The sequence below is a fragment of the Lampris incognitus genome, chromosome 13 (genome assembly GCF_029633865.1).
Source record: "Lampris incognitus isolate fLamInc1 chromosome 13, fLamInc1.hap2, whole genome shotgun sequence".
NCBI lineage: Eukaryota > Metazoa > Chordata > Actinopteri > Lampriformes > Lampridae > Lampris > Lampris incognitus.
Window position 1 is genome coordinate 35728448 of NC_079223.1, and position 24998 is coordinate 35753445.

The window sequence follows — 24998 nt, forward strand, 5'->3', positions numbered from 1 at the left end:
GGTCGGCTGAGGGAGCCGGCCTAACCTGTAGAGTCGGCCGGTGTGGAACATGGGCCTGGCGGAGACTCCGGGCATCTCCCCTGACCAGGCAGGTTCCCCAGAGTGGGTCCAGGGCTGGAGCCGGCTCGGCACCACCCCTCGATTAGTGGTTTACCGGCCAGTAGGCAGGCTGGTGGCTAGCGGGTTCAGTGGCCGCAGACCGGGAGATTGGCTGTAGCTGCTTGAGTGGTGGTGAGGCTGGTAATGGCGGACATCTGCTGATGTTGAGCCTGGACCTGCTGCAGCTGGGAGCGATCCGACGTCAGCTGTTGAAGCATGGGGTTGATCTCTCCAACAGAACTGGAGATGGAGCGGACGCTCGCCTCCAGCGACTATAGCTTGGTGTGCCGTTCGCCCAAAACTGCACCTCAAGTTGTAATGGTGATGCGCAACTGCTCCAACTCTGCTAGGTCCATGTCTGGTCGAGTCTTGCTGTATTTGGACCCAACTGCAGAGAAGAGGCAGTTGGTAAAGAACAAAGTCGCTTTACTTGACTTCAGCAAAACACACAACGAAGACTACTGCCAAACAGGGCAGGCAAAAATGCAAACAAGAATAAACAAAACTTAAGCAAAACACTCTCATACAGAGGAGGCAGATGAGGGTTCAGGAAACAAGGGCTTCCGCAGACCGATGTGAAGACTCGACCACGATGTCTGCAAAACAACCCATTAAATAGTCCCCAGCACAGGTGCACCTAATCACAGGCCAACTAGTACGCAGGTGCAACGCATACTGGCTGATTGCAGGCCGATAGGGAAATGTCACCTATTGGCTGCTGGTCCTCTGGCCAGTGATCGTGTCAATATCACTGTTAACACTGTCACGGGGTTTTGTTTGTTTTTGCTTGTTCTGTACACTGATGTGTAGCATTGTGGAATATATGTGCCCAACCCTGTTCATTTTTTGGAGGGGGGGGGGGGTCAATAAAAATATTTTGAAAGGAAAAGAAACATGTTGTCGCTGCCCCATCCAGAAAGTTTTTAGAGGTTGTAAAATATGAGATTGTGTGATTTGGAAAAATAAATTCAATCTTTCTGTTGCTCTGATTTTATTGAAATAATTATAATGAACTCCACAGCTAATTGGTTTAATCACCATCAGCCTGGTATCAAACCGAGTTCCATAGCTCCCTCTCCAGTTGTTCAGGTTAAAACGTGTCAAAAACTGCCAACCATAAAAGTGCCAATTTAATATGAATTTAAATCAATGGCGCTAAAACCCGCCCTTGATTTTTATTCGAATAACCCTCGTCCAATCATACGTGGGGATCGACATGGTCATTTGATATGGCGTCACAAAAGACGGCAAGTAATAAAAGTCCAGCTGCGGCCGCGGACCGGCATATCGACACGATAGACGTCACACAGAATAGCAGAGGAAAGAGGAAGACTGAATACCGTTCTCAGCGACAAACACGGCAAAACGAGAGAACAGCAGCTTTGCCTGGTGAGTAAGTACCAGCAGGCTGAAACCCGCAGATGGGAAACTGGAAGCCTGCAGGTGATGGTAAAGAGAGGAGGCAAAGCTAGACAGGTAAGAAACGACCTGAACTAAGCGAACAGTCTTATTCTGAATGACAGACATACTATTTAGTATGATAATTTTATATGAGCTGTCAAGAAATAGACTCCACATAAAAAACTGTTGGCCAAGATGGAGAAGCGGGAGAAAAATATTATTTGAGAAGGAGAAAGAAGGCAAAAAGATGCCTAAGAAAACAAAGAACTCCTTTCCATCCATCCATTAGCTGAACCGCTTATCCTGTTCTCAGGGTCGCAGGGATGCTGGGGCCCATTCCAGCAGTCATTGGGCGGCAGGTGGGGGAGGCACCCTGGCCAGGTCGCCAGGCCATCACAGGGCCGACACACACACACACACACACATTCACACCTAGAGACAATTTAGCATGGCCGATTCACCTGACCTTCGTGTCTTTGGACTGTGGGAGGAAACCGGAGCACCCAGAGGAAACCCACGGGGAGAACATGCAAACTCCACACAGAGGATGACCCGGGATGACCCCCAAGGTTGGCCTACCTTGGGGCTCGAACCCAGGACCTTCTTGCTGCGAGGCGACCGCAGACACGGGGAGAACATGCAAACTCCACACAGAGGATGACCCGGGATGACCCACCAAGTTTGGACTAACGACCCGGGATGACCCACCAAGTTTGGACTACCTGGGGCTATTACTATTAGTAATAGCTTTAGTGTTAGTAGTTAAATTATTAGTAGCAGTGTTAATAATAATTTCGTTTGTAGCAGTAATAGTTTTAGTGTTACGAGTTTTAGTTTTAAGCGTTTTAGTGTTAAGAGTTGTTGTAGTGTTAAGCGTTTTAGTGTTAAGAGTTTTAGGATTAAGTTTTAGTGTTAAGAGTTTTTTGACAGCGAGAAGAATGGGAGTCTCACAGTCCCCATACCAGATTTGGAAGAGCACCTAAAGAGGACCTACTCTGATGTCCGGAGACATGAGCCAGTCACCATCCTGGATGACATGCCATCAATTCACCCACCTGACCACCATATGGACACAAGACCTCCCACATGGAGCGAGGTGGAGAGGACGGTAAAGCAGGCAAGATCGATGTCAACTCCTGGGCCCAATGGTATTCAGTACAGACTCTATAAGAACACTCCTGGAGTCCTGAAATACCTCTGGAAGCTGATGAAAGCGGCATGGCAGAAAAGAGTCATACCCAGGGCACGACGAAGAGCAGGAGGCATTCTGATCCCCAAGGAGAAGAACTCTTCCTGCATCAGCCAGTTTCGCCAGATCAGCCTTCTAAATGTAGAGGGGAAGATCTTCTTTAGCGTGATTGCCCAAAGGCTCTCCACATTCCTGCAAAGAAACAACTTTGTCGATGCATCAGTGCAGAAGGCCGGGATTCATGGCTTCTCGGGATGTCTGGAGCATGCTAATATCATCTGGCACCAGATACAAGCTGCCAAGAAAGAACGGAGAGACCTGCACGTGGTTTTCTTAGACCTCGCCAATGCTTTTGGATCAGTTCCTCACAAGATCCTGTGGACGGCGTTTGATTTCTTCCATGTCCCCAAAAACATCACAGAGTTGGTCAAGACCTATTTTCAGGATCTCCAGTTCTGTGTCACAACAAAGAACGCCACCACCATTTGGCAACATCTGGAAATAGGCATCATGGCGGGCTGCACTATTTCCCCTCTGGCATTCACCATGGCAATGGAGCTTGTCATCCGTGTATCTCGATGGGTGGTGGGAGGCGAAAGGTCCAGGAATGGCCTGCGTCTTCCACCAATCCGGGCGTACATGGATGACTTGACCACCATAGCAACAACAAAACCAGGCGCCTGCTGCAGAAACTCCAGGAAAACATCAAGTGGGCACGAATGGAGGTTAAACCAAGTAAATCTCGCAGCATCTCCATTGTTAAAGGCCAGCTAACAGATGAACGGTTCTGCATCAGTGATCAACCAATCCCCACAGTCCGGGAGAAACCCATCAAGAGCCTCGGACAGTGGTACAATGCAGACCTCAAAGACACCCAGCAACTGGAGCAACTTCGTCAGGATACAATCAGTGGCCTCAGGCAAATCAACAACGCTGCACTGACCGGGAGGTTTAAGCTCTGGTGCTTTCAGTTTGGGCTGCTACCCCGACTCATGTGGCCAATAACCATGTACAATGTCTCACTATCTCATGCCAACCGCTTGGAGAGGCTAGTGAACTCGCAGGTGAGGAAGTGGCTCGGACTGCCAAAGTGTCTCAGCAGTGTTGGACTCTACGGCAATGAAGCCATCGCACTGCCAATTTCCAGCCTGGTTGAGGAATTCAAATGTGCCAAAGTGAGGCTGGTCATGTCCCTCACAGAATCCCGAGACCCGGTAGTGAGAGGAGTTGCTCCAACCCTAGCAACAGGGAAGAAATTGACCCCAGCTGCAGTTGTACTGGAGGCGAAATCTGCCCTCCGCCACCGAGACGTAGTAGGCCATGTTCAACAAGGCAGAGGCGGCCTTGGCCTGGGAATAAAAACACCTACCTGGCAAAAGACGACTACTACTGAACGGCGAACTATGGTGGTTGAGGAGGTTCGCCGACAGGAGGAAGCAGCCAGATGTTCTAAAGCCACAGCACAAGCCAAACAGGGCCGCTGGATGAGGTGGGATGGTCTTGAAAAGAGGAAACTCACATGGAGTGAGCTCTGGAGCATGGAATCGAACAGGCTGAGTTTCATCATCAAAGCCACATATGATGTCCTGCCCTCTCCCACAAATCTAAATCTCTGGTTTGGAGAGAATCCATCTTGCTCCCTGTGTACAGACCCAGCAACCCTCAAGCACATCTTGGTTGGCTGCAAGACCAGCCTTACCCAAGGCAGATACACCTGGCGACACAATCAGGTGCTTGGTAGCTGAACTCGAGCGCACGAGGGTTTCCATCAATGCCCAACCCTTCAACAACCAGGAAGGGCCCCGGCGTTTTCCAGCTTTCGTTCGGGAGGGGGATAAACTGAAGGCCAACCCTTCACTTCCCAACTTAGGCTCGATAAACTCAGCCAGGGATTGGGAAATGCGAGTGGACTTAGGCCAGAAGCTCATCTTCCCGACAGAGATCGCAACAACCACCTTGCGACCAGACCTCGTCCTCTGGTCCAATTCTTGCCAGCTCGCTTACATCATTGAGCTGGCAGTCCCCTGGGAGGATGCAGTCGATTAAACGTACAAGCGTAAGAAGCTGCGGTACGCCAACCTAGCAGCCGAAGCAGAGGACAGAGGCTGGAAGGTGAAGGTGCGCCCTGTGGAGGTGGGTTGTAGGGGCTTTGTTGCCAGCTCCACAGCAAAACTCCTGAGGGAACTAAGAGCCAGGGGGCAGGCCCACAGGAGAGTGCTCAAAGAGCTAGCCAACACTGCTGAGAGGACTAGCCTCTGGATCAAAAGGAGAGACGCCGTCTGGGCTGCTAGGGTGAACAGCTAACCACAGGTCACACACACAGAACCAATCAACCTGTGGTGGGCCTGCCTCAGGGGAGGGTGTCTTGTGATAAAAGGCCGAAACACCCTGTGATGCTGAGGTACACAACTGATGATGTGTCCTGGTGGTGGCAATGTCACCTTGGCAGACATCTCCAGTTTAATTCCCACCGAAACTGTTGCAGTGCAAACACTAGGGATTTTAACAACCAGTCCTTCTTTTTTTAAATCTTGAAGTGTTAAGCATTTTGCATTATCTTAGAGGGACCATTCAAGTTGGACGGTTTGGAGACAAAGCAAGAGAGGCAAGATTGAGATGGCTTGGACATGTGTGGATGAGAGATGCTGGATATTGTAAGAAGGATGCTGAATATTGAGCTGCCAGGGATGAGGAAAAGAGAAAGGCCAAAGGGGAGGTTTATGGATGTGGTGAGGGAAGACATGCAGGTGGCTGGTGTGACAGAGGAAGACGCAGAAGACAGGAAGAAATGGAAACGGATGATCCGCTGTGGCAACCCCTAACGGGAGCAGCCGAAAGTAGTAGTAGTAGTAGTGAACGAATGGCTCTAGTAATGATGATGCCCAAATATTTAAATCCTGAGTTACACAGTTCGAAAGGGATTGACGACATTGGTAAATCTGCCGCCAATTGGTTGATAGGGAAACATAAGCTTTTTTGGATATTTAATTTATAACCCGAGAGCACACCAAAAGATTCCAAGACCGAAAGAAGATGAGAGATACTAGACAAAGGGTCACGCACAAAAAAAGCAGGTCATCAGCATATAGCAAGACTTTATGTTCTGTACCCCACCTCCGGATGCCCTTAAGCCCACTCTCTGCCTTTAGAGCAATTGATAGTGGCTCGATAGCAATCGCAAACAAGAGCAGTTACAATGGACATGCCTGGCGCATCCCACGGAAGGGGGGGGGGGTCAGAGCGGGTGTTTGTACACACCAATGCATGAGGGGAAGAGTAAAGTAACTGAACCATGAAACAAGGACTTCACTAAAATCGAATTGTCATAGCGTAGCAAACAAATAGGCCCACTCCACCCTGTAGAAGGCTTTCTCAGCATCAAGACATATGATCACCTCTGGTTCAGTAGAGGGTGGAGTGTGAATGATGCTGAAATGTCTTTGTACGTTTGTGAAAGAGTGCCTCCCCTTTATGAATCCTGTCTGATCTTCTGAAATGACTGAGGGCATAACATATTCTAATCACCGAGCAAAGACTTCGGCTAGTATTTTCACATCCACAGATAAAAGTGAGATTGGACGATACAACACACAGTTCAACGGATCCTTGCCTTTCTTAAAAATCAAAAGAGATAGAGGACTGTGTAAGGGTAGGTGGCAGTGAGCCCTGGTGGTGAGACTAATTAAACATTTCAAGTAATAATGGGGCTAACTGATCTGAAAACTTTTTTATAAAATCCACTGGGTACCCATCAGGGCCTGGGGACTTGCCGCTATGCATTGACTTAATTGCTTCTTTGATTTCACAAAGCGTTAAGGGGGTATCAAGCATTTGGCAATCACTGGTAGAAATCTTGGGCATGTTCAAATTCTCAAAAAAGTAAAGCAGTTGAGCTTCATCCTTGGTAGATTCTGATGTGTAAAGCTGGGAATAGAATGTTTTAAGGATATTGTTAATCTCACCCAGGTCAGAAGTAAGGGAGCCTGAATCATCTCTAATCTGGGTGATTTGATTTGATGCCATCTTGGCCTTCAGTTGGTGGGCCAATAAGCAACCAGACTTGTCTCCATGTTCATACATGGTCCCCCAAGAGCGCACTAAGAGACTTTCTGCCTCTCGTTAGGAGAAGATCGAGCTCCGTTCTGAGTCCCATCCTTTCTTTATATAGATTGGGTGATTGATTAGTTGTGAGCTAGTTGTCTATGTTGGTAATAGACTCTTCTAGTTCCTTTTGGTGTACTCTACGAAGTTTACTGGCATGAGATATATGTGAAATAATTTTACTCCTAATAAAGGCTTTGAGGGTTTCCCATATCAGAGGTGTGGGACTCTCTTCATTTTTATTTGTCTCACAAAAGAATTTAATTGACTCAGAGATGTAATGTAAATCAGCTAACAAAAGAGGGTCAAAACGCCAAAATCTAAATCCCTTGGGCTTAGGTCCAAGTGAAGGTCTAGAATCACAGTAGAATGGTCTGATAGTTATTGGTGAATATTGGGTGACTACATTAGATGGGATGAGTGTTTTATCCACGATGTAATAATCTATACGAGAGAATGAACGATGTGCATGGGAGAAAAATGAATATTTTCTAGTAGAGAGGTTTAGAACTCTCTATGGGTCGACATAACCATATTGGTCCATAAAAGCAGAGAGAGTCTGAGACATTTTTGAGGATGCAATATGTCTTGGGCTGGATCTGTCAAGTGTTGGGTCTATAACACAATTCATCTCTCCCCCAAATATCAATAAGTGTGAATTTAAATTTAGGATAGAGGACAACAGCAATTCATAAAGTTATCGTCATCCCAGTTGGGGGCATAAATGGATGCTAAAACGACTGGTTTTTGATAAAGCACACCAGAGGCAATGACATACCGGCCATTTATGTCGGTGATGACGGTGTTAGGAGTAAAATGTACATTTTTTCTAATTAGTATGGCTGTACCCCTCGTTTTCAGATTAAATTTGGAATGGAGTACCTGTCCAAGCCAAGGCCTGCTTAGTTTATGCTGGTCAGCGTTACATAAATGTGTCTCCTGAATAAAAATTATGTCCATGTCTAGACTTTTGATATGTGCAAAAATCTTTGCACGTTTCACAGGTGCATTCAACCCACCAGTGTTTAGCGAGATGATTCTCACTGCCCGTCCGCCACCAGTCCCCATGCCAGCCACACTAGCCATGACATTGCATTTAGGAATGTCAGGTCGGACCTAGAATGCAAGCAACGAGTAGAGGAAATACAACACATGGAAACAACACAATATAATGTACACGAGTTCGATGAAAAATAACTCCCATTTAAAGAGTACACAAACAAAGAGGTCTTCCTACCCACCCTAACCCGGCTCTCCCTCTCTGTTTTATCCCTCCCAACCCAACCCAGACTTGTAGCCCTGTGAGATCTAACCCACCCCTGTTGTGCCCCCCTCACCTCCCTGTCCCTTTGCTTCCCATAATACAAACCTTCTCTGCCAAACGAATTGATACAAGCTTTCCTTTCTTTATCATCCTTCCCTCTCAAGACGTCTCGGCACCCCCATCCCTTTACAAAAACCCCTATATTAATAAATGTAAACAGTTGTGAACAGTTATGTTATATATGTGAACAATAACTTCGCAAATCCGTGGAAAGAAAATTGTAATTATTTAAAAGGATAACAAAGTGCCTCGGGAACACAACTTGGGCTTACCCGTGGTAAAAGAAATCATTGGAAAACATTACCAGTGGTGTAGACGTACCAGGGGGCTCGATCAGTACTAAAATATAGCTCTATTAGAAATAGGACACAGCAGGACAAGACAAGAAAGAAAACTAAATAAAAGTAAAATAAGAACAAACATCATCTTTGTATATTGCTATGCATTAATGACACGGAAATATAGGGTCGCACTGCGGCATATATTAATTATACATTCAAAAGCAAGAGTATGATATAAATAAATAAAAAATTATATATAGACATATATGCATACATACACACATACATATGCATATTTAAATACATACATACGCACACAGTTTTGTTAAAAGAAACACTCAACGGTAGGGATAGTTGTTATGTATGCACACATCGACAGTGCTGCATTTGATTTGGTGCTGTTCTATTGTGCTGGGATCGATTGGTGATGCCTGCGGGCTCTGGGTTGTTTGATCGGGTCTGCCTTTGATGCTGTGTCAGTCTAAATAAAGAATGCCACGGAGAGGTTGTGTCGAGCGACAGCGCTGTGTCCTGACGTGATTTCTAAATACAATATTGGCGACGAGGATGGCTGATATCTCCCTCCCACCACCTGCCCCCTTCCTGGCATTACCTGGCGAGCCTCCGGTACCATGGACTCGCTGGCTACATAGTTTTGAAAATTACATCATCGCCTCAGGGCTCGACGACGTGAGCCAGGCGAGGAAGACGGCTCTGTTGCTACACTGCTTGGGAGCAGAGGGTCATCGTGTGCTCGGGTCTCTGGGGAACGTCACAAGCTTTGCCGAAGCTGTGGGACTTATGAGCACCCATTTCGCTGCTCCACAGAGTGCCCTCCTTCGGCGATTTATATTCCATCAGCGACACCAACTGCCTGGTGAGTCTGTGCGGCAGTACGTAGCTAATTTGCGAGGGCTAGCTAGCTCATGCAAGTTTGGCGCGCTTCAGGACGAGATGGTTCGCGACCAGCTAATCGAACACACCAACAACGCAAAGGTGCGTGAGACTCTCCTGCTGGAAAAAGATGATCTGCTGCTGTCCAGAGCAATTACCATCGCACTACAGGTTGAGGGAGCAGCTGAGTGTGCTGCTATGCTAAATACACAGCAAGTGGCCACCTCCAGTCAAGCTGCCAACGACTCCTCCCTCTACTCACGGCTGCCCCTCGGGACGCAACCCAACCAGAGCGAGGCGGGCGCCGACTCCACTGGGGACGTCTTGCAACTGCAACGACGGCGTTCTCGGCCCCGCCCTCAACAGTCCTGTGGTAACTGTGGGTCTCGGTCTCATGTTTCAAGGGCTCAGAACTGCCCTGCCCGTGGCCAGACATGGCGTAGCTGCGGTAAGCACAATCACTTTGCCAACGTCTGTCGATCTTCCCCGGCTGGGTCAGAGGGCCACACCCCCCAGTCTTCAACCGCCGTCATTCACAAGGTGAGCTCTGGGCCAGTGTCATTCAAATCATGCACAGTCAACATTAATGATGTGTGCATCCCCCTGCTGTTGGACACCGGTGCAAGTGTGTCTCTCCTGAATGTTGATACCTACAGTCAATCTTTCGGTTCACTGCCACTGTCCGCACCCTCAGCTGTCCTCTGTGGGTATGGTGACTCCAAAATCGATCTGGTTGGCTCTCTCCAACTGACTGTCCGCTATGGAACCAAGCTGGTGCCCAATGCAGTTTTTCATGTGGCACGCCGTGGGGCCAACCTGATGGGCCTTGACCTGTTCTCCGCTCTGGGGTTCTCCCTCTTAGACACAAGGGGGGCAGCAATCCTGACTGTCGCCACACCTTGGCAGCAGAAGTGGCCATCGCTGTTTATGGGGCTGGGCTGCCTCTCCGCCTTCACCCATCAACCTCTCCTCAACCCTGCTGTGAAATCTGTCATCCAACCACTGCGCCGCATCCCGTTGGCTCTCCGTGATGGGGTCTCCGCCGAGCTGCAACAACTGCTGGAAGCTGGCATCATTGAACCGGTGGACGCGTCACCTTGGGTCTCAAACCTCGTGGTGGCTAAGAAGAAGTCGGGGGGCCTGCGTGTCTGCGTCGATCTATGTGCAGTAAATAAGGCAGTGGTCCCTGATAAGTATCCACTGCCCACCTCAGAAGAACTCACTGCTCAGTTCTATGGCTCTGAGGTGTTCTCCAAGCTTAACCTCAGACAGGGGTACTTACAGGTGCCCCTCCACCCCAGCAGCCGAAACCTCACAGCCTTTGTGACACATGCAGGAGTGTTTCGCTACACCAGGATGCCTTTCGGTCTCAGCTCCGCCCCTAGCTGCTTCCAGAAAATCATGGTCTCCGTGCTGGCTGGCATGCTGGGCGTGGCCATTTATCTGGACGATATAGTGGTACACGGGCCCACCAGTGAAATCCACGACAAGCGCCTTAACATGGTCTTCGCAGCCCTGTCCAAGCACAAGCTAACTCTCAATGCTGAGAAATGTGTCCTCTCTGTGCCAGCCATCGACTTCGTGGGGTTCCGGCTGTCAGCGAGCGGTGTAACTCCTCTACAATCCAACGTGGACGCCATTCAGGCCATCCCTGAGCCCAGGTCGGCCGCCCAGGTCGCCTCCTTCCTGGGTATGACAAGTTACTACCTGAGGTTTCTTCCCGAGTACTCTGCGACCACAGCCCCCCTGCGCCAGCTGCTGCGTAAGGACGAGCCATGGGTGTGGTCAAAGCCATGCAGTGACGCTGTGCGTGATCTCAAGACTCAGCTGACTTCACCACCAGTGTTGGCTCACTTCGACATCTCCAGCTCCACCTTTGTGACCTGTGACGCATCAGCCACAGCGATAGGGGCCGTGCTGTCTCAAACCCAGAACGGTGTGGAGAAGCCCATTGCCTTCGCCTCCCGTGCCCTCAACCTGATCGAGCAGCGGTACTCCGTGGGTGAGCGTGAGGCGTTAGCCTGTATCTGGGCTTGTGAAAGGTGGCACCTCTACCTCTATGGCCGCTCCTTCACCCTCAGGACAGATCACCAGGCTCTGACAGCGCTGCTGTCCACATCTGGGACAGGCCACAAACCCCTGAGGCTGCACCGCTGGTCTGACCGCCTCCGCCAGTACAACTTCAGCCTGCAGTTCACCCCAGGCAGAGACAATGTTGTCGCCGACCTGCTCTCTCGCTCTGTCTCCACCCCAGCTGTGTGACTGTGTGGAAAAGGACATTGTCCAAATGCTACACACACCCCTCCAGGCCACTGTCTCTCTGCAGGAGCTGAGGGCAGCCTCCGAACAGGACCCTGTCCTCTCCCAGCTCCGCACCTACATCCAGAACGGCTGGCCTCACAAGGTCCCAGAGGAGCTGGCTGCGTTCGCCCGAGTCAGACAGGAGCTCTCCTGCTGGAACGACACCTGCGTGGCACGTGGGTTTTGCACAGTGGTCCCAGCTGCTCTCCGTGCACGTGTTTTGAATACGGCGCATGAAGGCCACCTGGGCATTGTGAAACTGAAACAGCGCTGCCGAGACCTGGTGTGGTGGCCGGGGATAGACAGAGATATTGAGGCTCTGGTGAAGGACTGTTCTGCCCGCCTTGTGAGTGGCAAGACTGGCCACCAGGCTCCCCCACCCCTGCAACCTCTCGCCTGGCCCTCTCAGCCCTGGGAACACCTGCAGTTGGACATTTGTGGTGAGATCCATGGAATTCCCCACCACCAACGCTTCATGGTGGTCGCCTACGATCTACACTCAAAATGGCCTGAACTCACCACTTCCGGCACTGACCTCACAGATCATCATCGACTTCCTGGACTCTCTTTTCTCTCGCTGGGGCCTCCCAAAGGCCATCACCACTGACAACGGCCCTCAGCTGGTCTCTGCTGAGTTCACTGCTTATCTCGAAAGCAAGGGCATCCGTCATATACGCACTGCGTACTACCACCCCCAGGCCAATGGCGGCGTTGAACGTTTTCACCAGTCACTGAAGAACGGCCTCAGAGCACACATGGCCCAAGGGTGCTCTTTCACGCAGGCCATCCGTAACACTCTGCTGCACTATCGGGCCACACAGCACTCGACCACAGGCGTCTCCCCAGCCTCTCTCATGCTAGGCCGGGAACTGTGCATGCCCCTTGACAGGCTCCGCCCCTCCACACCTCAGGCACCTCCCTCTGGGGTCAGAGCCTCAGTCACTCGTCAGCAGACGCGGATGAAGCAACGGTTTGACCAGTCAAAACGAACCAGGGTGCCAGACATCAATGTGTCAGACTGGGTCAGGGTCCGCAGGCCCCACAGGGACAATAAAATGGCTTCATACTGGTCCTCTCCTCTCCAAGTCACCCGTCAGCTGGGCCCAGCCACTTACCTCTTCAGCGATGGCACTCGGTGGCACTCCAGTCGTCTACGGAAGGTGTCAGCTCCGCCACACACAGCTGGTGACACAACCATAGCCATTCCCTCAGCATGGCGAGACGCCCCGGGGCTTCATGCAGCTCCTACACGGGCCCCAGACATTTCTGGGCCTCAGCTTCCCCTGCCATCTCCCTCCCCACCTCGGCCTGCCCAGCCTCAGGCCGCCCCGCGACCTGTTCGCACACGTTTACGCCCTGGCCACCTAGAGGACTTTGTGTCAACCTTTCATGTTTGAAATCCTGCCGGGGGGGGGGGGGGAATGTTATGTATGCACACATCGACAGTGCTGCATTTGATTTGGTGCTGTTCTATTGTGCTGGGATCGATTGGTGATGCCTGCGGGCTCTGGGTTGTTTGATCGGGTCTGCCTTTGATGCTGTGTCAGTCTAAATAAAGAATGCCACGGAGAGGTTGTGTCGAGCGACAGCGCTGTGTCCTGACGTGATTTCTAAATACAATAATAGTGCTCAACAAATAAGGAGCAAAATAATCCAGTTAGTCAAGTAAATTCTCTATGAGACAATACAAGCCTGTTTCATGCTATGAGCAGTCATCAGCTGGTTGCTTATAACGATCATGAATGAGTAGACTCGCTAGCCCCTGGCTAACGGGTCAGACCCTTTAGTCGACTGGTTAACGTAGTCGCCCAGTGCGGGAGATCCGGGTTCGCATCCCGGCTGCGGCGGTTCCCGGGTGCCCCCTGAATTCTCTACACATCTATGAAAAAACAGACACGTCCAACGAGTCAGGGTTTGTTCCAATGCTTCACTGTCCATAAAAGTACTGTAACATCAGTTAGCTCCTTAGCTGGAAACTGTGCAAGCAGACTAGCTCAGATAGCTAACATTGGCCGATAACCTCTAGCGAACTATGTCAGCTTATGTTCTTTGACACAAAATGGAATTATAAATTGCCAATTTGACCCAACGTTCTCAGAACATTCAGCAATTTTATTTGCTAACGTTTCAATTTACTTGTGTTTTTAATCTGGGCCATGAAATTCACTAGCAGAATATTTGAAAGTAAATTCCGGGCTCCCCCTCCTCCTCTTCTTCTTTGTGCTGTTGTTGTTCTTCCTCGTCGTCGTCTTCTTCTTCTTTTTCGTCTTCTTCTGACGTGGCGGACGAAAGGTGCATGCCGTCACGTATTGTGCCGGAGTTTGTAACGTCATGACTTTTATATAGGCTACTGGACATTAGGCGTAAACGTGTTTTATCAAAGCCATTTGAACTTGTCTCTAACAGACAAGTTCACAAAATCTAACGTAAGAGGACTAAAATGACATCAGAAAATGATAACAATGCTAATTAATTATTACTATGTAAAGCACTTTGAGCTGCATTTTATGCATGAAAGGTGCTATACAAATGAAGTTTAATATTATTATTATTATCATTCTGATTATTTTTAGGGATGCTGAAATGAAATATAGGAGTGATTGAGCACCCCTAAGAAGGGTCTCAAATCGCCAATTCTTTAGAGAATAACTTCGAGAATAAAAATGTCAAACTATTAACATGACTGCAGATGAACAAATTAACTTGATTTTGAGATGTCGCTTATTTCAGTTGTAATAGGTCACTTTTTGACTTGCAGTTTTTCATACATATCAAACTTGGCGGTGGCATCGGTTTGAGTGTCCACACATTTTTGTGCGTTTCTGTCGGCCCCGTGATGGCCTGGCGGCCTGTCCAGGGTGTCTCCACACCCGCTGCCAACTGACTGCTGGGATAAGCTCCAGCATCCTCCCGACCCTGACAGCAGGATAAGCGGTTTGGGTAATGGATGGATGGCATTGAGTGTTACAGCGCTGCCTACAGGCCCCAGGGCGCACGAACCAACAACAGCAGCGAAAGCTAAAGGTCGCTAGTAAAACTGGCTGTGTGGGCTAATAAACCGCGCCGCGCGCGACGTGTAGTTCACGCCAGCTACTTCGGTGCATTTGAGGTCCGTTTACTTGACAGTATTGTTTATCAGTGTTTGTCCAAACCAGCGTTTAATCTTGCTTTTGAAAACGGCCTGTTATATAACGTTACAGTTATATCGCCGTCCGTTTCATAGTTACGAACTGTTGCCTAAGATAGCTAAAGCTAGCTATAAATTATACACCTAGCTAGTTATCGTCATCTGACGTTAGCGCTCAGCTAACACCAGAATTCTCGTGTTATAATACTGGTATATAAATGAGGGAATAAAAACGCAGTGAGACAACTATATAACCTTGGTTAAATGTTGTAATTTCTGATTCAGAGCTCGTAAGGTTGAATGCTTTTTAAACCGAGAACACATCAATTTCTTTCTCATAGGCCTTGCTGTGTCTGTCATGGAGGTTAGCAAACTGAGAAAGAAGAACACATATTTGAAGGCGTTGGATGAGCTTTCTCATCAGAAGGTGGAACCATCTGATTCTGAGAATAATATGCTTCTTCTAGAGGTAAGATTAGATCAGGGATGGGCGACTTTGATAATAGAGAGGGCCACAAAAATTGTATCCTCACTACCAGAGGGCCAGATTGTGACCATGCACTTATACCAGTGGGATACTGTAACCCCATCACTCAGTTAACCAATTATAGATATTAATTTAATAAAAAGAATAAAATATATACCGGTAATAAAAAAAATTTAAACCAGCATAACATGGAACAAAACGCCCACATTCCTGAGTGATATACCATCATTTCAGTGCAATGGGGTCTCAAAAATCATAATTCAATAATCATACAAAACTTAACATTCACGCTAAGTGCAACAACTAATATTCATGTTTGTAGTACGTTTCTACTCTGCTCTCCAATTGCACGACGTTTCAAATAAACATTCATCCGTCCATCCAGCCATCATCCAAACTTATCCGCTTATCCTCCTCTCAGACATGTAGGTCAGGTGAACCGGCCATACTAAATTGTCCCTAGGTGTGAAGGTGTGAATGTGTGTGTGTGTGGGGGGAGAGGGGCCTGGCGGGGGGGGGGGCTGTGATGGCCTGGCAGCCTGTCCAAGGTGTCTGCCTGCCTGCCGTCCAGTGACCACTGGGATAGGCTCCAACATCCCCCGCGACCCTGAGAGAAATAAACATTCATTTGGCTTAAAATGGTAATTGGACTGCATTTTATATAGCGCTTTTCTAGTCTACCGACAGGCAGCACAGTGGCCTCTCAGCAAGAAGGTTCTGGGTTTGAGCCCCGGGGTAGTCCAACCATGGCCTTGGGGGTCGTCCCGGGTCGTCCTCTGTGTGGCGTTTGCATGTTTGCCCCGTGTCTGCGTGGGTTTCCTCCGGGGGCTCCGGTTTCCTCCCACAGTCCAAAGACATGCAAGTCAGTTGAATCGGCCATACTAAATTGCCTCTAGGTATGAATGTGTGTGTGTGTGTGTGAATGATGGCCAGGCGGCCTGTCCAGGGTGTTGCCCCGCCTGCCGCCTAATGACTGCTGGGATAGGCTCCAGCATCCCCCGCGACCCTGAGAGCAGGATAAGTGGTTCGGATAATGGAATGGATAGTCTACCGACCATTCAAAGTGCTTTTTTACAATGTATGCCTCACATTCACCCATTCACACACACATTCATACATTGATAAAGCCAATGAAACTCACCCACAGGTGAATCAGTATAAGGTTCTGTCTTAATGAGATACTTGTGGCTGAATGTCAGTGTTTGTGCATCCAATCTGCATGAGCTGGAACAGTTTCATCTGTCAGCCTGTTTCTCTCTTTTGACTTTGTACTTCATTGTTGAGAAGCTGCTCTCACAGATGTAAGTGCTCCCAAACATGCTGGCCATTGAGAGTTCAAAATCCCAGAGGAGCGGAAAGCGGGACTCGGGTAGTAGTCTCCAAAATTAAATTCCTCTCTCATTGCGCTTTGCTTGAAAGAAGGGGTCTGACTGTAGTTCGCAAAGTTCAAGCTGCAACTCTGAGGGTCGCTCACTGACAGCAGCAGAGAGGGGGTCAGTGAATAACGCAATAGGTTTGTCAAAGCCAGGAAGACGCCTAAACAGTGCACCAGCCAATTGAAGAGAGAAGGACAACAGTTGCCTAAGTGTAAACCAGTGGTGATCGGAAAAGCTCAGATTCGTATTTTCCAAACACCGCATTTCAGTTGCTTTCAGACCCCAAAACACGCTGCACCAGAAGTTGGCCCACCTCAAGGATCAGGTCCCCTGGCACAAACAGAGCAATATAGTGTATGCTGTTAAGTGCCAGGAGGATTGCCGTGACTTATACATTGGGGAAACTAAACAGACGCTGGCCAAGAGAATGGGACAACACAGGAGAGCTAACACATCAGGCCAGGACTCCACAGTGTACAACCATCTACAGGCCAGTGGCCGCTCTTTCAAGGATGAGGATGTGCACATCCTTGATAGGGAGGAACGCTGGTTTGAACGGGGAGTCAAAGAGGCCATCTATGTTAAGAGAGAACGACCATCCCTGACCCCGGGGGGGGGGGCAAGAGTACGTCTGTTGTCATTGCAAACATTCCCAAATCCTCTGTGAATAGTACACATGACCACTGAAACTCTAGTTAATGGTCACACCCATATTTGCATATGAAACTGGTCGTTGGTTTCAGTCATTATGCAACTGTATTGTTTATAAGGGTGAGGATACCTGCTGTCAGTTTATACTGAATAGGTCATTTAGTTGAGTGATGAAATGTATCTGTCAATAAATGTATCCAGATGAACTGATTCAACCTTCTTTGATTCTCTTACCTGGATTATTGAGCATGCTTCAAGACTTCTTTGAACAGGGCTAATTTATGCTTAAATGCATTCATGTGTGCATAGGGATCCGACACACTTTGGCCTCTTCCCTGTAACTGCATATTTAGGTGATTAAGATGCGAGGTAATATCCACAAGGAAGGCCATGTCGCAGAGAAAATCTGTATCGGAGTTTACTACAATAAGCACTTGTATCACATCGAATGCTGGCCTCCAAGAACATTGGGATTTCAGTGCGCAGTGCAAAAAACCTCTTCTAGCGCTTCCTGCGGCTCATCCATCTGATCTCACTGTGCATCTGTAAATCCCCTTAAGCGGCACTCACTTCATCCAAAAAGGCTACAAACTTCCTATGATTGAGAGACCTGTTACCCCCTCTAATGAGATTGGTAACCTTGGTAACTAAATCCATGACATCGCTGAAGTTCATTGTCTTGGCACAGAGGGCCCGCTGTAAGATCAAAATGAAATAGGATTTAGCCTTTGATAAAAATTCTCACAAAGAAAACCCACATTCATAACCATATATTAATAGTTAGCTAGCAATAATGTTACCCACCTGATGTATGATGCAGTGCAGTATTGAACAGTCAATGCTGCTCTGTTGAAGGAGCCCGGCGAATCTAGTGCGTCTTCCTCGCATTGATGACGCACCATTGGTAAAAACAGCTTAAAGCTTTTCCAAAGGAACTGAATCGAGTGCAACTGGACTTGGTATATATCCGTGAAGACGTTTCGCCTCTCATCCAAGAGGCTTCCTCAGTTCGTGCCTTTCTGACTAGACCAAGCTAGTCTGACTGGCTGGTGATGAAACTCAGATATTTATCCTCTTTAGAGTTGTTATCGGAGCTAACGATGTCCATGGCTCTTTGTGTTCCGATGTATAGCAACGCCCATCGTTATCAGAGGTATTGATATGTGTAGCTCTTTTGTTTTCCGATGTTTAGCAATGCCCGTCGTTATCAGAGGTATTGATATGCGTGACTCTTTGTGATCCGATGTTAAGCAGCAACGGTCGTTGGGGGAGATAGTTTCAACTTCGTTAACGCTCCATTCAGTGGTCATGAGCCGTTGGAGCCGTTAGTGACCGACTGTTGTTCTTGGAGGCTAAGCTTCTTGAGTCTCCTGGGTAGAGATGAAAGGACGGCAATTGTAAGTGGGAGATAGGTGGTGTCGCACACCTCCTCCCCTGTTAAGGGATGGTTTTTCCATTTTCGCATAGATGGCTTCCTTCACCCCTCTTTCAAACCATCTATCTTCCCTGTCCAAAATGTGTACGTTGCTGTCCTGGAAGGAGTGTGTCTTCTCCTTTAGGTGTAGATAAACTGCTGAGTCTTGAGTGTCCTGAGTTTCATCACCAGCCAGTCAGACTAGCTTGGTCTAGTCAGAAAGGCACGAACTGAGGAAGCCTCTTGGGAGAGACTGTTGCAAAGTTCTTAACCATGTTATCATCTCCAAAAGCTTTAGCCATCTCTACTACATATAGCTTCACTGTTTCGCCATCTGATAAGGGCTTCTTTGCTTTGAGAGAGGACTCCTATGTAGACGTAGTTTTGGTGAAAAGGCTCTGCTGTCAGTGTATTTTTCCTTAGAGGTCAGTGATGATAGCTGCTCTGGCACCTCCAGTGTACATGCCATATTTGTCTTTCTGTGTGGTATTGTAGTGGCGACTCAAGTTGAAATCCTCCCTGGCACTCTAAACACATAGGTTTGCCTTTGAATTCCGTAAAAAGATATTCTGTTTCCCGTCTTGCCTGGAAGACACGGTTCTCTAGGTCAAGTTTTCTTTTTTGCCACTCATATCTCTCCTTGTCACATATTGTTATGGAAGAGGCCCGCCGAGACCATGTGCAAGCAGTTGCTTGGCTACAGGTCTCTTGTTTTACAAGGGAGAACCCTCTAACAGTGGACAGTATAATTACAGTTGGGATCCTGTTTAAATGTGGTCAAGTGGTCCACTTGCTTCCAACGCCCATGAAACCAACAATTTATTGATATTTGGAAATTGACTCGCAGGCCGTACTGAGTGAGGCTGGGGACCAAATGTGGCCTGCAGGCCGCCAGTCAGGCACGCGGGAAGATGTTTTAAGTAGGGGGGCTGCCAACTACAACAAAAAGTGTTACAGCGAGCTGGCGTGGAAGAATGAGTGGAGAGGCAGAGATCTCTTTTTAATCGCAATTCCTGTGCCCCATACACTGCATGACCTTGGGAGTGCCCTTTTATTCACACCAGCCAGAACAGACCAGAGCTGACAATGTAAAGATCCCCCCACCCCCACCCCATGTTGCAAGTGGTGACAGTCTCAGTCACAGACGGTCCTACAGTCAGTTAGTCAGTAAACGGTCTTGTACATAGTCTGAGTCGAACCCCCAAAACAACAATACAAGAATAACCACAACATGAACACCGCATTATTCAAACACAATTTTAAAGCTAACATTAACAGTCCTACCAGCCATTGCGCTCCCCCAGCACAGAACCGCCTACAGTCACAGCGACCGCCTCCCCAAGTTGCTACAGTATGACGTCATTGTTTTGTTTGTAATATGTGTGTGTGTAGCAGACTTGGAATGGAGCATTTACTCACTTTATTATTAAAAATGTACATTCACAGTTCTGCACATCGCACATACACTCACTGGCCACTTTATTAGGTACACCTTGCTAGTACCGGGTTGGACCCCCTTTTGCCTTCAGAACTGCCTTAATCCTTCGTGGCATAGATTCAACAAGGTACTGGAAACATTCCTCAGAGAGTTTGGTCCATATTGACATGATAGCATCACGCAGTTGTTGCAGATTTGTCGGCTGCACATCCATGATGCGAATCTCCCGGTCCACCACATCCCAAAGGTGCTCTATTGGATTGAGATCTGGTGACTGTGGAGGCCATTTGAGTACAGTGAACTCATTGTCATGTTCAAGAAACCAGTCTGAGATGATTCGAGCTTTATGACATGGCGCATTATCCTGCTGGAAGTAGCCATCAGAAGATGGGAACACTGTGGTCATAAAGGGATGGACATGGTCAGCAACAATACTCAGGTAGGCTGTGGCGTTGACACGATGCTCAATTGGTACTAAGGGGCCCAAAGTGTGCCAAGAAAATATCCCCCACACCATTACACCACCACCACCAGCCTGAACCGTTGATACAAGGCAGGATGGATCCATGCTTTCATGTTGTTGACGCCAAATTCTGACCCTACCATCCGAATGTCGCAGCAGAAATCGAGACTCATCAGACCAGGCAACGTTTTTCCAATCTTCTATTGTCCATCTGCCTCAAGGTTCGACGTGTTGTGCATTCAGAGATGCTCTTCTGCATACCTCGGTAGTAATGAGTGGTTATTTGAGTTACGGTTGCCTTTCTATCAGCTCGAACCAGTCTGGCCATTCTCCTCTGACCTCTGGCATCAACAAGGCATTTTCGCCCACAGAACTGCCGCTCACTGGATATTTTCTCTTTGTCGGACCATTCTCTGTAAACCCTAGAGATGGTTGTGCGTGAAAATCCCAGTAGATCAGCAGTTTCTGAAATACTCAGACCAGCCCGTCTGGCACCAACAACCATGCCACGTTCAAAGTCACTTAAATCACCTTTCTTCCCCATTCTGATGCTCGGTTTGAACTGCAGCAGATCGTCTTGACCATGTCTACATGCCTAAATGCATTGAGTTGCTGCCATGTGATTGGCTGATTAGAAATTTGCGTTAACGAGCAGTTGGACAGGTGTGCCTAATAAAGTGGCCGGTGAGTGTATTGTTCACTCTTTAGGGCTATTTATTCACATTGATTAACAAAGTTTGTTGAAGTTAATGACATTCTGCTGTGCGGGTTATCTGGTAGTTTATGTCATAGGGATTGAATTGTTCACATCATGCATTGTTCACTCTTGAGCAATTTTCCTATTGTTTAGATAAGTTGGTTGATATTTATGATGTTCTATTGTGTGTTTTATTTCGCGTTTTATATCATGGACTGAATAGCCCACAATGCTGAAGCTCTTTATGTACTTTGTGTATTATGCCAATTTCAACATCTCTTCTGCGGGTTTTTTTTCTGTTTGTTTTCTGTTGTTTGTTGAACATCATGAGACATAGGAGGGAAGAGGGGTTGTGAGGAGTGGCCTTGCAATATGCGCGCCACCGGAATGACTAGTGTATGTTCCATGCAAACCTTAGGTGTAACAAGGACCTGGCGGTTTGCCTGTTTGTATATAGTTCTGTTGTTAAACTTTCAATTGGTCTATGTTAAATGTATTGTGCGGCCATTAGCTAATAAGAGACATATTCTCACTTTAAGTCTTTTCTTTACTACTCATAAAGTGGACTGTTTACATGTTATTTTGATACACTTCTACACCACCATTTAAATGGCCAACTTAAATATCTTGAGCTGGAACGGTCGAGGTCTGAACTCACCCATGAAGCGCACTTGTTGCCTGGAATTTTTAAACCGCAAACATTTTTCTATAGCTCTGATTCAAGAGACACACCTGACAGCGAAGGATGTACAGCGATTCCAAAACAAGCACTATAAAATTATAGCTCATTCATTCGCGTCAACTAAAGCTAGAGGTGTCCTGATTATAGCGGAAAGGAAATTACAGCTTGTGGTTATGGAGAATGGTAATGACAATGATGGTAGATTTGTCTATGTGCTGTTCTCTATTAATTATATAAAACTTCTATTAGCATGTATCTACGCACCTAATGTTTTTGATGAAAACTTTTTGCTCTCCATCAGTGTGACTCTGTTACGTTATCGAGACCCTCATTGCATTGTCTCTGGCGATTACAATACCACAGTCTCCCCAGAGCTTGACAGATCTACAGGCGCACTCAACACAGCTCCTCCCTCATCCTTAGCTCTAAGATTCTTCCTGGTTGACTTGAACTTAGTAGATCTCTGGCACATTCGTAATTACAAAGTTAAAGCCTATTCCTTTCATTCTAGTCGTAATGGCACCTCCTTCAGGATTGATTATATATTTGTCGGCCCTTATCTTATAAATGATATACCCCATATTAACATGTTCCCTATCTTAATCTGATCATGCCCCTGTGTCATGCACTTTAACACCATTAATTGTTTATCCCAAAGCACGCAGATGAAGATTTAATGACTCTGCTTAGCAATGCTGATTTTCTATTACAAATGAAAACACAACTTGGTGAATTTATTGAACAGAACGTTGGGTCATGTGACAATCCCCAAACATTATGGGAAGCAGCGAAATGTTTTATAAGAGGCACATGTATTAGTTTTTTTTCTAGGTTAAAACCTGAGCACAATAAGCGGTTTTCTGAAATTGAGCAGGAGATAGACAGAGTGGAGAAGGCGCAGAGAGAAACACCCTCTGAAGCCAACGCGAATATTCTCGAGGCGTTAAGGGGAGAATATAAAAATTTATCCATAAGCAAGGCCGAGTTTATTCTACATAAAACCAAACAGAGATATTATTATGTTGGCGACCGCCCGAGTAGACTATTAGTATTGTGGTTACACCGCCCCGAGCTGCCTCCCCGGCACGTTCAAGCCACTCCCCCAGCTCGGACGTGCCGGAAACATCCGAGCGCTCGGCTCGCGCTCTGAGACGAGCGCTGCACTGCACCAGGTGTTTGCCATCATCCATCAGGCACACCTGTGGCAATCAGGCAGCCTTCTACAAAAAGCCTCCCAGAACGTCTCTCAGTGCTTCGACGTACTGAACCCTGCGGTAAAGTTCTGACAAGCCCTCCAGCGTTCTTTGCTTTTCTGTTTATTCCCCAGTGTCTTATCTTCGTGTCTCTGTTTCCTCCCAAGACTCTTCCTCCGCGATTTCCACGGCTCCCCGCGTCTCCCTCGTCCCCAGCGACCTTCACGTTTCTCCCCGGACCTCTTTTGCGATCTCCCCCCTTGTCCCTCTACCTGAACCCCTCCTTTCGGACTCGACTTCCCGGATCTCGGACCTGGACTTTCTCGGACAACCCCTCTTGGATCACGGACTGGACTTTCTCGCCAGGTGCACGCACATTTCTTCAACACCTCCTGGTCATTTACATACCGCACCACACATTGGCTAAAAACACTCGCACATAGTTATACACGCAAACCACGGGACACCACACATAGTTTATTCACACATCCCACTAACAGAACGCCTTTTTTCACCATACATTTCCCTCCCACAATAAAACCCCCCTTTGTAGACTTAGAAGTCATCTCGTGTCTGTCTGTCTTGGGTTTCGCCACACGGGTCAGGTTCTGGTGCGCGAGCATAACAGAACGTCGAAGCCATTATGGACCCAGGCAAACCCAAGGAGCGGACGGTCCCTGTGACGCCCCTGAGCCCCGTCCCCCTAGAGGCAGTAAGAAGTCACAGTTGCCAACTTGCCTCTCTCTGCTCGGAGCTTACTACTGCCTTCACCCGTGTCACCGGAGAGATCAGCGATCTTCAGTCCGGCTCCCAGGCCGCGACGAGCACGTTAGATGCCCTCACCGCGCAGATCGCTGCACTCTCCACAGCGGTCTCCAGGATGAGCGACCACCCTGCCCTGGCCTCGGTCTCTGCCCCCAGCTCGGCCTCCGGTTTCCCCGTTCCTGGTCCCGACGTTCCCCCTCCGAGTCGACCCCCGGTGCGAGCCTAACCTCCCCTGCCCCAAGGCCTTCGGTGGGGAGTTCGAGCTGTGCAGGGGTTTCCTTGGTCAGTGTGAGCTCCTGTTCAAACACCAGCCAGCTAGGTATAGGACAGGAGAGACCAAGGTAGCCCTTGTCATGTCCCTCCTCACCGGCAAAGCCTTCAGCTGGGCCATAGCGGCGGTAGGCCATACCGAGCAGCTCGCCTCGGACTATGGTGCCTTCCGCCGCGAGTTCAATCTGGTGTTCGACCACCCAGCTGACGGGCAGGACGCTGCCGGCCGCCTCCATTCCATCCAACAGGGAGCCAGGTCGGTGGCAGAGTATTCCCTGGAGGTAAGGATACTCGCGGCAGACAGTGGGTGGGATGACACTGCGCTCAAGAGCGCGTACAGGAGGGGGCTGAGCGAGCCCATCAAAGATCTTATCGTTCGGGACCACCCCGCCTCCTTCGAAGAGCTCGTCACCCTCGCCCTCCAGATGGACGAACGGCTGCGGGAGCGGGGCCAGGAACGCGCCCTGCGCGCTGGCCCCTCCCATAGACCAACCCCCGTCCGTCCTACCGGTGCCTTCCCTGGGTCAGCGTCCCGTGGGATCACTCCACCTCGCAACCCTGGGTGGCTTCTGGATCCAGGCCGGAGGAGGAGCCCATGCAGTTGGGTCGGTCACGGCTCCCGCTGGAAGTTAGGGAGCAGAGGATGCATGGCCACCTCTGCCTCTACTGCGGGAGGTCGGGCCACTATATCAAGGCCTGCCCGACTCGCCCAAAAAGACCCGGCTCACTAGTGAGGGGTGTCCTAGTGAGTCTGACGACCCTTCCTCAGCCCCAGCCCAAGAAGAAGCACAACCACCTCTTTCCGGTCACTCTCACCTGGGGTAACCGCTCACTGTCTGTTGGTG

General features: G+C 48.6%; 1 protein-coding gene across 1 annotated transcript in view; it reads left to right on the forward strand.

Annotated features, from left to right (window-relative positions):
• The first annotated feature begins 315 nt into the window (after positions 1-315).
• LOC130122512 (centrosomal protein of 55 kDa-like) overlaps positions 316-24998 on the forward strand; it is a 38300-nt gene continuing 13617 nt past the window's right edge. Inside the window, exon 1 of the mRNA XM_056291444.1 lies at positions 316-507. Coding sequence (XP_056147419.1) covers positions 316-507 — 192 coding nt within the window. The remainder of the gene's footprint in view (positions 508-24998) is intronic.